General features: G+C 38.3%; 2 protein-coding genes across 3 annotated transcripts in view; both read right to left on the reverse strand.

Annotated features, from left to right (window-relative positions):
* Positions 1–10,564, reverse strand: part of grk5l (G protein-coupled receptor kinase 5 like) — a 38,156-nt gene extending 27,592 nt beyond the window's left edge. For both annotated transcript variants that reach the window (XM_079467517.1, XM_079467516.1), the window contains exon 1: positions 9,866–10,564. In XM_079467517.1, the coding sequence (XP_079323643.1) occupies positions 9,866–9,917 (52 nt within the window). In that variant the 5' untranslated portion in view covers positions 9,918–10,564. The remainder of the gene's footprint in view (positions 1–9,865) is intronic.
* Positions 10,565–11,295: 731 nt separating this feature from the next.
* On the reverse strand, positions 11,296–13,347 carry lsm1 (LSM1, U6 small nuclear RNA associated). The gene is made up of 4 exons (XM_079467674.1): positions 13,129–13,347; positions 12,738–12,806; positions 12,356–12,471; positions 11,296–12,051 (listed from the first exon to the last, which is right to left on the reverse strand). The coding sequence occupies exons 1-4, from the start codon at positions 13,172–13,174 to the stop codon at positions 11,881–11,883; spliced, it is 402 nt and encodes a 133-aa protein (XP_079323800.1). The 5' UTR covers positions 13,175–13,347; the 3' UTR covers positions 11,296–11,880.
* Positions 13,348–14,792: the final 1,445 nt, after the last annotated feature.

Raw genomic sequence — 14,792 nt, forward strand, 5'->3', positions numbered from 1 at the left:
ATTCTGCAGAAAGTTATGCGTTTTGTCTTAAGAACAAGTACATAATATGACCCCTTTAAAGAATGTCTATTTTTAAGTATGTGATAATAGCATGAATTCACATAAAACCTGTGACCCCATTAGGTTTTGAACCAAAAGCCATGCAATCCATGTTGGTCCAAATCAGACACAAGACACCCAACGTGTTAAGAGACAACAAAACCGCCGCACAGCTGGTGTTTATTTAACTCGACTTTACCACGGGCCGGACTACTAACGTTAGCCAACACAGTCTGGGTCCAGAAAACAAAAGTGACCGACTACCTAAGTTAAGTAATAACAAACCAGCTCTATACATAGTCGATGTGCTGCTCCATATGCTTATGTGTTTAAGGGCTTCTCCAAGGTGTGGCCCCCTCAAACTACAACAGAAGCCTTTGTGCCACAGGATGTAAAAATGTGCCGCCTTTTCCAAAGGTGAAGACCAGGACTATTGGAGGAAGAGGCCTTTTGTTGAAATGTTCCAGCGTAATTTGTCTTTTTATTATTGCTTTAAGCGCACTTGCATCAAACAGCCCTTTTGATAAACTTGAGAACAGCCGAGAAAAAGCCATTGGGTCATCCTCACTTCAGCCCCTAACTTTGACATGCTTGATGTTAAAATGAATATAACAAACATTTCATAACAAAATAGGGCTGCAAGACGTATCGAATCACTCAAAATATTCATATTTCAGTGGTTTGCAATAACTCAATTTGTATACTTCAAACTTCTTTTAAGCACTTAAAAACTTCCATTAGGGAAAAACACCAATGCCGACATTAACTGGAATAGTTAAATACAGTGTATATTCTACATATATGATATTATTGTCAATAACTGAACACTAGAAAATGCTGCGTTTTGTTTAACTATATCTTACTTTTGACAACGCTGGAACTGTGATTTGTAGGCCTAAAAAGGACAAAGCATAAAGTAAACTAAATAAATTTGACTGATCATTATGTGAAAGGTTGAAGATACCGTGATAATATTGCCAATGTGAATGGCATTGCCCACGATAACCGTAAAGTGAAAATCTTACGTCAATAACGTCTATATCTCTTTTCCAGAAAGAATGTGAAACGTATGTTGGTTACTTTCAGTTTTTAAATATAAAAATGACACGGGGCTAAGATTTGGTCACGTTTTCGCTTCTTTGCCGAAGGAGATATATGTACTTACGAAACGCGCTCTGTAGAGCAGACTAAATGCTTTTTTTCTTTCATTTTTTATTCGTTAACATAATTGGGTTAAATGTTACTAGTAACTTCTGAGAACTATTGAGAGGCTCCATGAACCGCCATTGCTGTGAAAAAACTGTTCCATTGGAGTCAACGGAGTTGACGCAACTCTCTCAATGGCTCTGGGGCTAGAAACAACATGGCGAATATTAGGTATCCATGTAAGCTAGATAGAAATAGCCCATTCTAAGTTAATAAAAACATAACCCTTCATTATGTACGCTCTTCAAACACCTCTGAAGGCATAGTTATGTATATTATATTGCATTTCTGTCAATAGATCCTCCAAAGAAATTACACACAGCACCTTTAAATTGCTTTAAAACTTTTAGGAGTATTGTATCACATGTTCCATTATTTAGTCATTTGTCACATAAAAGATTCAATTTTGTCCTTTACTCTAATTTTCTCCAAATTGTTATTGAACGTGTGCATCATATGCGTGTTCTCAATTAAGTTCTCAAGTTCTCAAATGCTGTTTACTGGCACTGATGGATTTTTTAATGAGCGGATTTGCAAAAGTTATCAGCGTTTTGTTATTAATGCAAATGCACTCTGTGGACGTCTTTGTAAAAGAACCAAATACCACATTAAAACTGACATTTAGACATGAAGCTTTCCGTGGTAATCTGATATAGAGGAAATGGAGTATTGGAGGAAAGATTAAACGTCTAAAAGCCGTTTCAAGATATGAAATATTTTTCAATACTGACCTTCACTGTTACTTATCTGATTACAGTACAGCAGGAAGGCGGTTTTCTATTCCAATAAGCTGTGAGGTATCAGGTACCACATTTGTAAAGAAATTGACACTGTACTGTACATACTCGAAATAACAGCTTCGTCATAGAAATAAGGGTTATGACATCACAACTTGGCACAAACCTGATCTTTGTAACAAATTGTAGCCCCTGATGCAACTCTTCAAATGATGATACTCGTAAAACACAAATGGATCTTTGTGTACTGATTTAGCCAGCACACGTTAAAAAACACAGAATCAATCGGAAACCGGTGTCCAAATAATGTGCCCGATTGTTACGCAACAACATTGGATTACATTACATTATCGTATTTTCTACAATAAGGCAGAATTTCGCACAAACACCAGCTTGTTGCAAACAGCTGATATACTTTCAATTAGTTCTCCTGAAGTCATGCATATTTAATGTGACATTTGACAATTGCCCGAATTAAAATTAGCTTTGAGCTTGGGGGCAAAATCTGCAGAAGACGAACTATCCCTTTAAATCATACATAATAATTTAGCAATGTAATTGATACTATTCATTACAGAAAAATAAACTTATTACCACAAGCATGTTAAAATGTCTCCCTGTTACCATGTGATTTACCAAAATATTAACAAAACCCGATTTTTAAATCTCCAAATTTAATAATCTTACAAAAAAAAAATGTTTATGGGCCTATATTGAATCCTACAATGGAAACTGCTTCAAACTTCTATAGAGGAGTTTGTGTTAGCAAGCAGGAAGTAAATGTATACATAGAATGTTTGCATGCCGTGACGTACACACAAGATTTGTATATCAGGAAATCGGTCCGTGTGTGTGAATTAGGGCTGTAGTCAACCAAAGAAATGCTTAGTCGACCAAAGTCCTGTCCTGCGCAGCGATCAGTCGACTAAAAAAAAAAAAAAAAAAAAAAAAGACGCGATGTTTTGCATTTTGATTGAACATTTATTAAACAATCGTCATAGAACATTTATAAAACAACAACGAAAAGACATCAATAATACATACAACTATAATAATAATACAATTCTTTGAAAATTAAGTGATTTTTTTTAAATAGCCGAAATTAAAGTATTTAAAGTTGGGGATGAAACATAGGCTAAAAAAAATAGGCAACTGGTCGACCAATGAGAATGTCAGTCGACCAAGACGGCATCGACCGATTAGTCGACTAAACGACTAAAGTTGACAGCCCTAGTGTGAATCTGTGTTTGACAGTCTGTTTGGAACCTGTACCGCAGCCCAGGAGTCATGAAACACTTCCTGAGACTCGAGCCAGGTGTTGTATCGCTCCCTGCCTCTATAAATAGATCCAGCGCGGAATGAGAAAACGCATGCCGGTCAGACTGTCCTCAAGCATGCTTTCTGCAACAATTACAAGCATCACAGAACACTAACGCCCAAAAGTGCACCACACAATGTTGTCACTAATGAGTCTAATAAAATACACCAGAAAAGAATAGACAGCCAAAGAGAAAAGAAGTGGAGTGGCCAGTTATCTCTCGATACCTGTCTCGACATGAAAGACCAGGGAGAGGCGGTCTGTATTTGGTTATCTCCTACACTCCATTCATTCTCTTAGGTTCTCACAAGGACACACACACAAACACAACAAAACATGTTATAATTATAGATTGTTTGTTGAATTGTATCAGGAAATCTGACAAAATGGTTTTGTTTTTGAATATCAAAGCAGCCTGGCAGAAACACGTGTAGTGGTCGTGTCGGACGCGGGTCAATGCCGTTTCACTCTTTTCTTTGAGCCGTCTGCTTTTAGGCCAGCTGTTCTTTATTTCCTCCACGCAGCTGAGATTCGGTCGGTCACTTCCCCGTTTATACACAATGTTGGACTGCATGGGCGATATACATATGAAATTTTAACTATTTGTGCTGAATAAAGAAAAGGGACAACAAAAAGTTGACCTAAAAGTAACAATGTGTTGCCCTTAACTAGGAAATATTGAGTAACGGACCAAAACTTCAAAGTTGTGATGATAATCAATATTTATTTAGTTTTTATTTAGTGTGTGTTTTGCGTGAATACATCACATATTGGTGGTATATTTTGAGATAATTCTACTAATCCATCAAAATGACGAGTTGCTTTTTGTTTCACAGCCAAAGCTCATGGCTTAAAACATGCAAAGCGAAATGCTATTTGAGAAATTAATGGTTCATCTGTCCTCAATCTTTCTTTTAACCAGGACTGATAAGCAAAACCAAAATGAATAATGACAGGCAAAATGATGGTTGATATGAAGACAACGCTCTCATTGGAACAAAGGTTTGAGTCCAACTTCCCAAGAGTGCATAAGAAGTTAAATGTTAAAAATATGTTTAAAGCATTCATGAACACAGAGCCACTGCAGATCACGTTTGAATGTTTGGAGTGCTGATTTCACAACTGTTCTCACACACAGGCTCACATGAGGAGTGAGTGGGCTGCTGGTGAAGTTCAGGATTCATGATGATGGACCTTTTTCTCTCCCTTCAGAGGAGCTTCAAAACTTCTTCCTTACATCACAATTACGAAACACAAACGACATAGTGAGAGTGAAAAAGAAAGAGAGAGAAAAGACTCTCTCTCGAAGTCAAATTCCCCGAAAATATTTTCAGAGAAACATTAACGTATTAAAAAATCCTGATGTGCTACAGGTCTTAAATGTCAACAAAGGTGCTCAACTTTATGCCAATCCCCCTTAGTGATGAAGCACCCCTACGTCTCGCTCCTGATGGAATGTCAACTATAACATAACCTGTTGCAACATGGCTTCCTCACATCTCATTCATTCTTGTGCTGAAAATGCTGCAATCCACTCTGCAAACCGGCAATTCACAGTAAAAAGTAAATGGGTGACATCTGATTTGCTTGAAAAGGTCCCGAAATTCCCACTTTCCTCACACATCACTTTCCTTTCGCTATTCTAAGTTGTTTTGGAGAGAAGAATTATTTATTATTTCATTTATAATTTCAGATGAAAAATAACTCTTTGGTACACAATTCAATACTTTTGTATGTATATTGTATCTTTCAAAGGAAGGCTTTCTTTGGGTCAGATATATTACTAATACATTTACTCCAAGGGGCGGTTTCCTGGACAGGGATTATCTTAAACCAGGACTAGGCCAAAGTTAAATAAGGATATTAAAGTCGTTTTTATACTTCACGAAAAACATACCGTGTGCATCTTGAGACAAAACAATGGCAGTGGTATTGATATATTTTAAGATGTGAGTGCAAGTTGTTTTTGATCGAGAGACCTCTTACATTTAAGTTAGTCTGGGACTAGGCTTCCCTGCAGGCTGTTTTAAAACCAACATAATTTATATTGGATCTTTACTGTATATTTTACTAATCATTTATTATATTTTATAAATATAAATTTGATGATTTACATGAAATGTTTTTATTTTATAAGAAGGCTACAATAATGTTCAAAGGTTTAGTGTTATCCATTCACTTATTAATAATTTTACATATAATAATAGTGAGCTCTTCAAAACTATGGAATAACACAAAGGTAACTATGGGAATTATGTTGCGTTTAAGAACTCAACAGTCACTCTTTTCCTAAAATTGAAGTATAAGTAGGAGGTAACACATGCTTAAGCTCTACGCCACTGAAGCAGTCGAGTTTATTGTGCCTTTCTGACGTTTCGTCTATTCCAATCTGAAACTGATGGGCGGAGTTAGTATAAATAGCCTCTGCTTCCAAAGCGGGCTACTTGCACGGTAAATAGACATTCCTGATTTTTTATTTCTTCCAATAAGTGGTGGGGACAAAATTGACTTTGGCAAAAAGTGGTGCATGCATTCTCCAAACACCCTGCCATCTTCTCTTAAAGTGATGGTTGACACAAAAAGAAAATGCTGTCATCGTTTACTGACCCTTTTGTCATTTCAACCCTTTATGACTTTCTTATGTAGAACACAAAAGAAGATTGGTAACCGAAAAGCACTGGCCCCCATTTACTTCTATAATGGACACAAAACCAATGCAAGTAAATGAGGGCCAGTTCACAAAATATTTCGAAATCTCTTCTTATGTGTTCTGCAGAAGAAAGAAAGTCATACAGGTTTGAAATGACAAGAGGATGAGTAAATGATGATGGAATTTTCATTTATCAGGGTGAACGATCACTTTATCACATTAACATTTTACTGGAAAAACAGTCCGCCATTCAAACATAACCCAACCGTTTCAGATCTTTACACGCTGTTCCCCTTACCACTAACACAGCCGTTTGAACTGCAACCATCGCCACGAGTCGGTCAACAAGTTAGTATGGATATTGACTGTGTGGAATTAGATCAGACAGAAATGACATCCACCAAAGCAACAGACGTCCGCTCGGCCATTCACGACGAGTCAAATTCAATTTTCACACCTATCAGTCTCAGCCCCACTAGCTTTGGCACTTCTGTTCCATACTTCCATCGCTTGTGCCGCAGCACGTCACTCCAACCCTGCTAGACCGGGAGTGTTTAAACAATGCTTTAACAAAAGCCAATGTATGAATTATGTACATGTGTAAATATTTCAGGGCAAAAGTAAACGCTATTTGAGGAATCATTCGTGGGATCCGCTACACGCTGAACTTGACCAAAAATGTAGAACTTCAGTCAAACATCTGGCCAAGGTGGCAGCAGACATTTTCTCCTGTACCGCTTCCACAACATTTCTTTCCCTCTTTCGCTGCCTCACACCTTCTCGTTGCACTTTTTTCTTCCTCTCCTTCATTTACATAAGCTGGATGACGTTTATTTCTTTCACACGGCACAATTCCCAGCAAAGCGGAGCAGCCTGCCAGCTTCAGAATTCTTGAATGGGAAGTCGAGCGCCTCGTCCACCGTCGTCACGGGTTACGATGCACACTCCAGAACGCTTAGGTTGTCAGAGAAGGCCGGGGGTCGGATTACACCCTTGCTTTGGAATTTGCCCCCCACCTACCTCTCCAAAACGCAGACACTTACTCAGTCTTTGAAAAGAAACCAAAAACAATGCAATTTCTATCAGAGGTTGCCAAAGATGGGGGAAACGGTCCTGGTTAACATCGTTCTTCTGGGTAATTGTTTCATGGTACGTTTAATGCTGCCGACTTTGACACACGGTAACGTGTTAACAAACACAGGACAGCTTTCTAGCATTTTATGTGAATAAACTAGCAATTAACTAACTTTTAATGACATGTTTGCTCTTTTTTACATGGGGAAGAGTCATACACAGGTTTTGAATGACATACGGGGGAATGAATGAGAGAATGTTTCACCTGACCTCTAAATCTGTATACATAAAATTCTACACGATGACCCTGGATTAAAAGACTGTGAGGCCATTTTATGTCTTATCTGCCTGTACTGTCTGGCTTGATATTTAAGGCCATGAACACAAACGATATGTTCTTCTTCTTCTTCTTCTTCTTTCTTATCCTGGTGGAACATTCTTCCTAACTCGGTCCGGTCAACCACATCTCTCACAACCTTCAACAAACTACTTAAAACCCATCTCTTCTGTGAATACTTGACAGACAAATGAAAAATAAAGTACACTAACCCTCTCTCTTCTCTCAGCAGGTAGTGGTCTGGCTTTTGTTGAAACTGGTAACTTTGTATTAGCACCTATCGTACTATGACATATGGCTTAGTGCTCCCTGAATTCTCTGTAAGTCGCTTTGGCTAAAAGCGTCTGTTAAATGACTACATGTAAATGTTAGGTTCTCTCGCTATTTCTCCTCTGCATGCATATGGCTGAGCTTCCCTCATAAATCGAAACAATTCTCGCACAGGTCATGCCTGTGGAAATTTACTAGGCTTGTAGACTGCATAATTTATGTGTTGCGACTTACTGACTCTACTGTACTCAGCGGCACCAACTGCTTTACAGTACAGAAGCTTATGGCAGGAAGTGACATCACCGGCTGCGGATGTGTCCGAAGAGGCCTGTACCATACTCGTATATAAAAAAGCCTGATTGTGTGCGTTTTGCATTCTGAAATGCATCAAAGCACGATTTGTAACGCAACACACAAAGCAAGAAAAGCCATTTATGCAACACAACAATGACCGAGGAATATGTTTTCTATTTTAAGTGGCAGTGGTAAGTTCTTTTAAGTAAAAATTAACTTAAACCAAATATCATGGATGACGTGGATGGGTTTTCTGTTTAGTTTAGGGCTGCCTGACTCTGGCCGGCTCCTCTAATGATTTCGGAAGCGTGGCATCAGCCATGTAAACAGATTGTGTGGCCTGTAAACTCTGCTTTTCCTGTTATCTGCTGCTAGTCGAACATTTGGACAAGAGTCTGCGTGCCTTGCGCTTCATTTTCTCCTCCAAACGCAGCGTGATAAACAAACGGGGAGGGGGGCGGTCACACACAAGAACAGAGAGCAAACAAAGCGAACAAGTGCTTTCCCTCTCACAAACGCACACAAAAAGACTACGTTTAAATTACGTTTTCTTAACGTAAATATGAGCTGCGACAAGTCACATTGTGTGACGATTCGTACGATTTTGAAACATCCCCTCAACGTTTTCTGTTCAACGACACGGCGAGGCGAGAATCTTGTCAAAGCTTGGTCATTTGTGGTCAATGTGCGGTCCAGTGCCTCCAGAACACAAGTGAATTTGGGTCATTTATGAGTCCAATGGTGCAAAACGTCTACCAAGGTTCACTACCGCCCTTTTCATTGACGAATCACAAAAGGACGGGATCATGACAAACTCCAAGCAAAAACGATGTCAGGAACGGGACGACAATGCGTTCGCTTTCAAAGCAGAAGAATTTCCTACATGTGTTCTGAAACAGACATACAGGGAAAAAACGTTCTTGTTCAAACCAAAATATAAAAGGATCATGCTACCGGAGGACAAAAATCACTTAATCCCCGACACAAGCCATCGGGATCCCATTATAATTTTCCATGATGCACACTTGAGGGAATCTAGCAGATTTGGCCTGACAGTGCAGAAGAGCATTACAGCTAAATGTCCACATTTCTTTCAGTTGAACCTTCTGTCACTCAACGGTATCAATGTGTTTGATGGTCATATTCTCGGCCTTTGCTAACTTGTAAATAAACCAATGTCGGCTCGAGATGTTAACGAGCATATCCCCAGCAGATCACTACGGGTCAGACGGTCGAAACGTCAATGGTCGTCTCATTAGGCCTTATATGACAATAGAAGTAGATGAATCGGAGGTTATTTTGGTTTTCGTGGTAACGTTTTTCTTCCGCGTCAAATTAATCGACCGTTTGACGGGTTTGCAAATAGCAGTCCTGCCTTATGTAAATGAGCCAGCTCGATGTGAACTGGTCGGTGTAGCGGTGCACAGCTGCCATTTCCTTACACATAGCTCATGTCACACCTCACACAAAAACGTCTCGCGTAGTAATAAGCGATGTTTTATTGACGTTCAATCGAAGAGCGTGTCGTTTAAACGCTGTATTCGCGCAAAGGCTTGCACATTCGCCAGCACAATTCGTCGTTTCTTTTAAATCACGACATTAGCTCTTGAAACGGATGTGGGAGGCTGATGTTTTCTGTCGTTCGCTGAAGAGTCAAACACAACACGTACCACATTACACTTTATGACACCGTGCCGCTGTAACACAACGTCTGTAAAATGTCGGCAAGACATGAAAGAGCCGCTGGAGATACTGGAAACAATGTTACAGGTCGTGATGGATGCGTCTGTTCGTCACCCGTTTGAGTCCCGAGATTACATCATCACAAGAGGTGCACGGGCAGCGGTTTCGTGTCTTTTTCTGCCCGTGAAATGGGTGCTTGTTCGAGCAAAACGCATATGATTGACACACCACAATCGCAATACGTTCGTTCTGCTTACCTTCTCTTGCCTTTAGGAGTACCGTGTTTGCAACGATATTCTCCAGCTCCATTAAAAAGCACTGTGATATCGCCGTGGAAGCCGAAGAGTAGACAGAGGTCCTTGCTCCTCCCGTTGGTTGTTTTCCGTCCGTTTATACAAAATATTTCAATCAAAACCCAGGCATTTTAAACTACCAGCACACGTATACGCGAGCAACAAAGACGGATCGCTGAGACACGAGCGTGGTGTTTGCAGTTTGCGCCGAAAAACGCGTAGGGAAGGCATTGCCCGTTCAAAAAAAACCACTGGCCGAAAGTCCCATTGAAAAGAACAGCGAGACGAAGAAGCGGCCGAGATAGCAGGCCGAGGTCTACATCCTTTGAGAGTGCACGCCAGAAAACGGATAAAGTCGATCACGGGCACTCGGATGAGTTGGTGAAGTGCCTCTGACTGCAGGCTGTCACTGTTGGCGTGCTCCCTCTCTCGGCGCGTAACCGAAGCAGGGCTGGGTTTCTTACAGTTGTAATCTTTGGCTTGGCCCCAAGCGGCTTTCCCCGTGGCTTCCGTTAAGATTTACAACAAGGGCCGCGAGAGTGGTACTCCAATGGCATTCAAATGAGCCCACGATCGATTATAACTGTATATCGGATTCATCTTTAGCGGCTGTCATGTTTGCTTGTCATTCTTATTGAACAAACGTTTGGAAGGGGCGTGTCCAAATGCAGCTGTGACGCACGGGCCTTGAAGAACAAGCACGCATGGCTGTCAAAGGATATTTGATAGCGGCACATTCAAGCCTCTCATTCGCTCGGAGCTGGATTAGGATACGGTCATTAAACACGGGATAGCCCGGGATTCAAAGTCAAAAGCAATGTTGCAGAAATGTTGCAGTGTTTGTTCTTAATAAAGTAATTCAGTAAAGTAATCCTCACTCAATAATACCTTGACATGACGGCTACTTGAAGTATTTGAAGTAACTTTCAGTGTTAAAATATCCTTATATTTATACAGTTACACGGTTAGGATGTTATCATATCGTGTTCAAGCGATATAACTAATATTTTTATTCTAAGGTAATATTATATGAACCAGTCAGTCTTTTTTGATATCCGCCCACTTATTATGTGCTGAATTTTATTTGCTTCTTTGATTTATATTATATTACCTTAGGATGAGGTAGTAGAATTATCTTATTCAAGCAGCAGGTTATCTTCTTAGAATAGCTTATGATACATCTCTTCTTTCTATATGTTGGGTAGACTGGTGCCCTTGGCACAAAATGCCCTTTGGGAATGATTTTATATTTAGATATACCACCAAACTTAACCTTTTACACTAACCCCTCGTCCACGAAAGAGGTGAAATATATTAGCACCTATTGTACTATTGCTCTTTGTATGACATATCGCTTATTGCTCCCCAAACTCTTTGTAAGTCGCTTTGGATAAAAGCGTCTGCTAAATGACTAAATGTAAATACAAAAAAAATTGTGTTCATAATCTGAAATGTAAGACTGAAAAACACTACTCTGTGTTTCTTAGTTTAACAATGATCATGTGGTTACGTACACTGAAAGGCAGAGACATCAAAACAACAAAAATGACAAAAATCATCATCAGTATAAAATAGGTTTAATAGAACAAAAATAGTTTCAGTGTTGTTTCATGTAAGTTTACATAGTATACCAACTTAAACATAGCATTATACTTATAACATAGTCACTGAAATGAACTTCTTGTATTCCATTACTGCTGCTTACAGTTTTTAAACTAAAACCCAACATGCCAAGTGTTCAGTTTGGTGGTTAAGTGCTTTAATATGGCATCGACCATACAAAGAAAGAAAGATGATGGGCAATTCTCAATACTTGCCATAACAGCAATGAGAAATAAAACGGTGAAGTCACAATCTTATGAGGCTCACTCCTCAATCAAACAATTATGACAGAGTGAATTTTAATTCAGACCCATGTCTCAAACCAAACATGACAATCCAATAAAACTAAAATAAAATCCTCAAAAAAAACATCACTTTCAGAAATCATCTAATGTGTCAGCTTTAGGGATTGATAAGCCTCGCTCTTTTACTGCCACTAGCTTCAGTCTTTCAGACTCCTGCTTGGCTTGTTGTTCTGTCCTCTGTTCCTCCAGAATTTCCTCAATGGAAACTCTCTGAAGAATTTGATCACATTCTTTTTCCAAATCCTAAATAAAAGAAATCGCCGGCTTTAGCGTTGAAGGCTTTTATGTTGGGGCTCTATCATATGCCACATGCCTTACGAAAATAAAGAGTTTGGTTCCAAAAGGAAATAATGTTATGTTTTTATTGTGTTTTATTGTGCAAGTTAGCTGTATGTTCAATCAAAATAAACCAACTGCAGTTTTATTGACAGTAATTGGAATTCACAAATGTAAAAACATGATTATGAAAACAGAGTTAACTCATTTTGGAACCAAACTCTTCAAATATTACACATTTCATAACACCTCAATGGCCCCCTGTACTTACTACTTCTCCGAGCAAGACAACATTTTCTCCTCTGACAACGAATATTCCTCGAGGTATGTCGCCAAATTTTTTACCAACGTGGATGCGTTCGACTGTTTGATGCAGGACTAAATTGGCTGTGGAGAAAAAGTGAAATAGAAAAGGGTTAACGGTTGAAATCTATTGCTATTCGGCTGGAAATCAGTATAGAACTTTGTTTCTACCATTAAATTAATGACTTTTTATTATTTTAATTTCTAAAATCAAATTACTTTGCATAAGAGACCTGCTACAGAGACCATCTACAGAAACATCAATGATGTGAAAACCACTAGGGATTAAATCCTGTTATTGAACAATACACACTGTGAAAACACTATATGTTATGTGACATTTCCATTACCAAACTGGTCTATGCTTCTGAGTATCCCAATCAACGTTCTTCCATCGCGAAGGAGAACCAGGTGTTTTTCTAAAAAGTTGGAAAAATATAGCACCGTGAGACACTGTCGAATTGATGTTTAATACCTCATTTTATGTAAAAACACGACCCCCACACAATTTAGACTGCAAAATATTATTTGCACCGCTTGAAAAGCCAGACGAACTTGCAGGAGAGCAACCGATAGGGTATGATTATTATTTTCAGCTGAAACATGTTCAACGTGACTTTTATATATGTGCACGAAAAACGCCCGTGAGACGAACATCATCAAACAACGCCAAATGTGTGTATGCTTATGGGTAAAATTAATACATTTACAACAAACCTAATTCTAATTCAACAAACTTACTGTCAATATCCTCGATGAGGCTCGCAGTCCCTGGCATGTAATTCATTTTGCTGACATTTGGGAGATTTTATTAAACGTAAAGTATCAAGCCATTAACCATTTCAAATGTGTATCCTTATTCCACAGGATGTAGCAGGACGAAGCAGTGAAGCACTTCCTTCTTCTTCTTCTTGAGTTTTAATGGCTGACGGCAAGCCAGCTTATGTGTTCATTACCGCCACCTTCTGAACTGGAGCGTGATCAATTAATGGCAATAACCTCAGTCATTCTTAATATATAAACAATAAAATTATTAACACCCTTTTCATCAATCCTGTTTCTTTCAAGAATTTAATTAATTGCTTATTTCATTCCTTCAACTCCCCATTTATAAAAATATTTGTTGTAAATCATAATTCCAATTGAAGAGTATGCTTCCAAAATGAGTAAACCTTTTGTATCATGTATTTTATTACATAAGCATGTTTTAATTGTGTTTTATTGTGTTAGTTAGCTGTATTTTTTGAGTTATTATGGCTTACATCAGAACAAACCAACAGCAGATGAAATTTATATTAATTGGAATGCACAATAAAAATACATGTTTTTTTTAATCGAGTTATCCCATTTTAGAAATAAACTCTTCCATTGTACAACTGCTTCTTTTAATTCCCTCCTTTCTTTTTCGCACCCTTTACATTCCATATCCAACACATGTTCTGCGGATTATTGTTGACTGCACTTTTGACATTTGGGTGTTTCCTTTTTAAAGTGTCTTATTGAGTCCTGTGTGTCCTATTCTCAGACGTGAGAGCACTACCCCTTCCCTTAAATTTCCCCCATGAAATTTCCAATACCGATATTAATATTACATAAATGTCTTCCTGTACTATTTGTATCCCAATAATTCTGCCATATTTTTGAGAATATTATTTTATAATTGTTTTTGCCTCACCTTTACTTCATAAAACTTATTATTATTATTTATGCATTGGTGGATTCTTAGGCTAACCTTTACTTCATTATCCTTCACCCCTACATGTGCAGAAACCCAAATGAAGAATACTCTCAACGCCATATTATGTTATCTCTTTATAATTAGATATATTTAATTTAATACATCTATTCTACATGATTTCCCTGTTTTAATACTGGATAATGCTGACATGCTGCCTGGTGCAATAAAAATGTGTTTTCCTTCTTTTCTTTGATCCACTTTAATCCTATCATTATTGCAATCAGTTCTTCTGTATATACAGAAAGATTATCTCTTGTTCTTTTCTTATTTTAATGTCGCATTTGGGAATATACACTGTAGCTCCTGTATTCCAATTCTCTTCCATCTGTAAACATATGTATTTTTTATTATAAACATTTATATTGAAAATAGTACAAGGGATGCATTTCAATATGATGTATAACAATACATCTGTAAACATAATACGCATAAAATAAAATAAAGATATATCATAAATGTAACACTTTGATTCCGTTGTATACTACGAAGTACTTCCGGTTCAACGTAACCCTTTAAACTACTAAGACTACTGGCGCGAGGACGACGTTTTTATTTATAACGATGTCAAACATAATAAATACGATAAAAAAGAGACAAGATGATTTCGCCGTCTTAATTACATTAATTACATAAGCCTTCAAAAGGAAGAACCTGCGATTTCACCCCT

This window comes from Barbatula barbatula (genome assembly GCF_947034865.1).
Source record: "Barbatula barbatula genome assembly, chromosome: 11".
In the NCBI taxonomy this organism is placed as follows: Eukaryota; Metazoa; Chordata; class Actinopteri; order Cypriniformes; family Nemacheilidae; genus Barbatula; species Barbatula barbatula.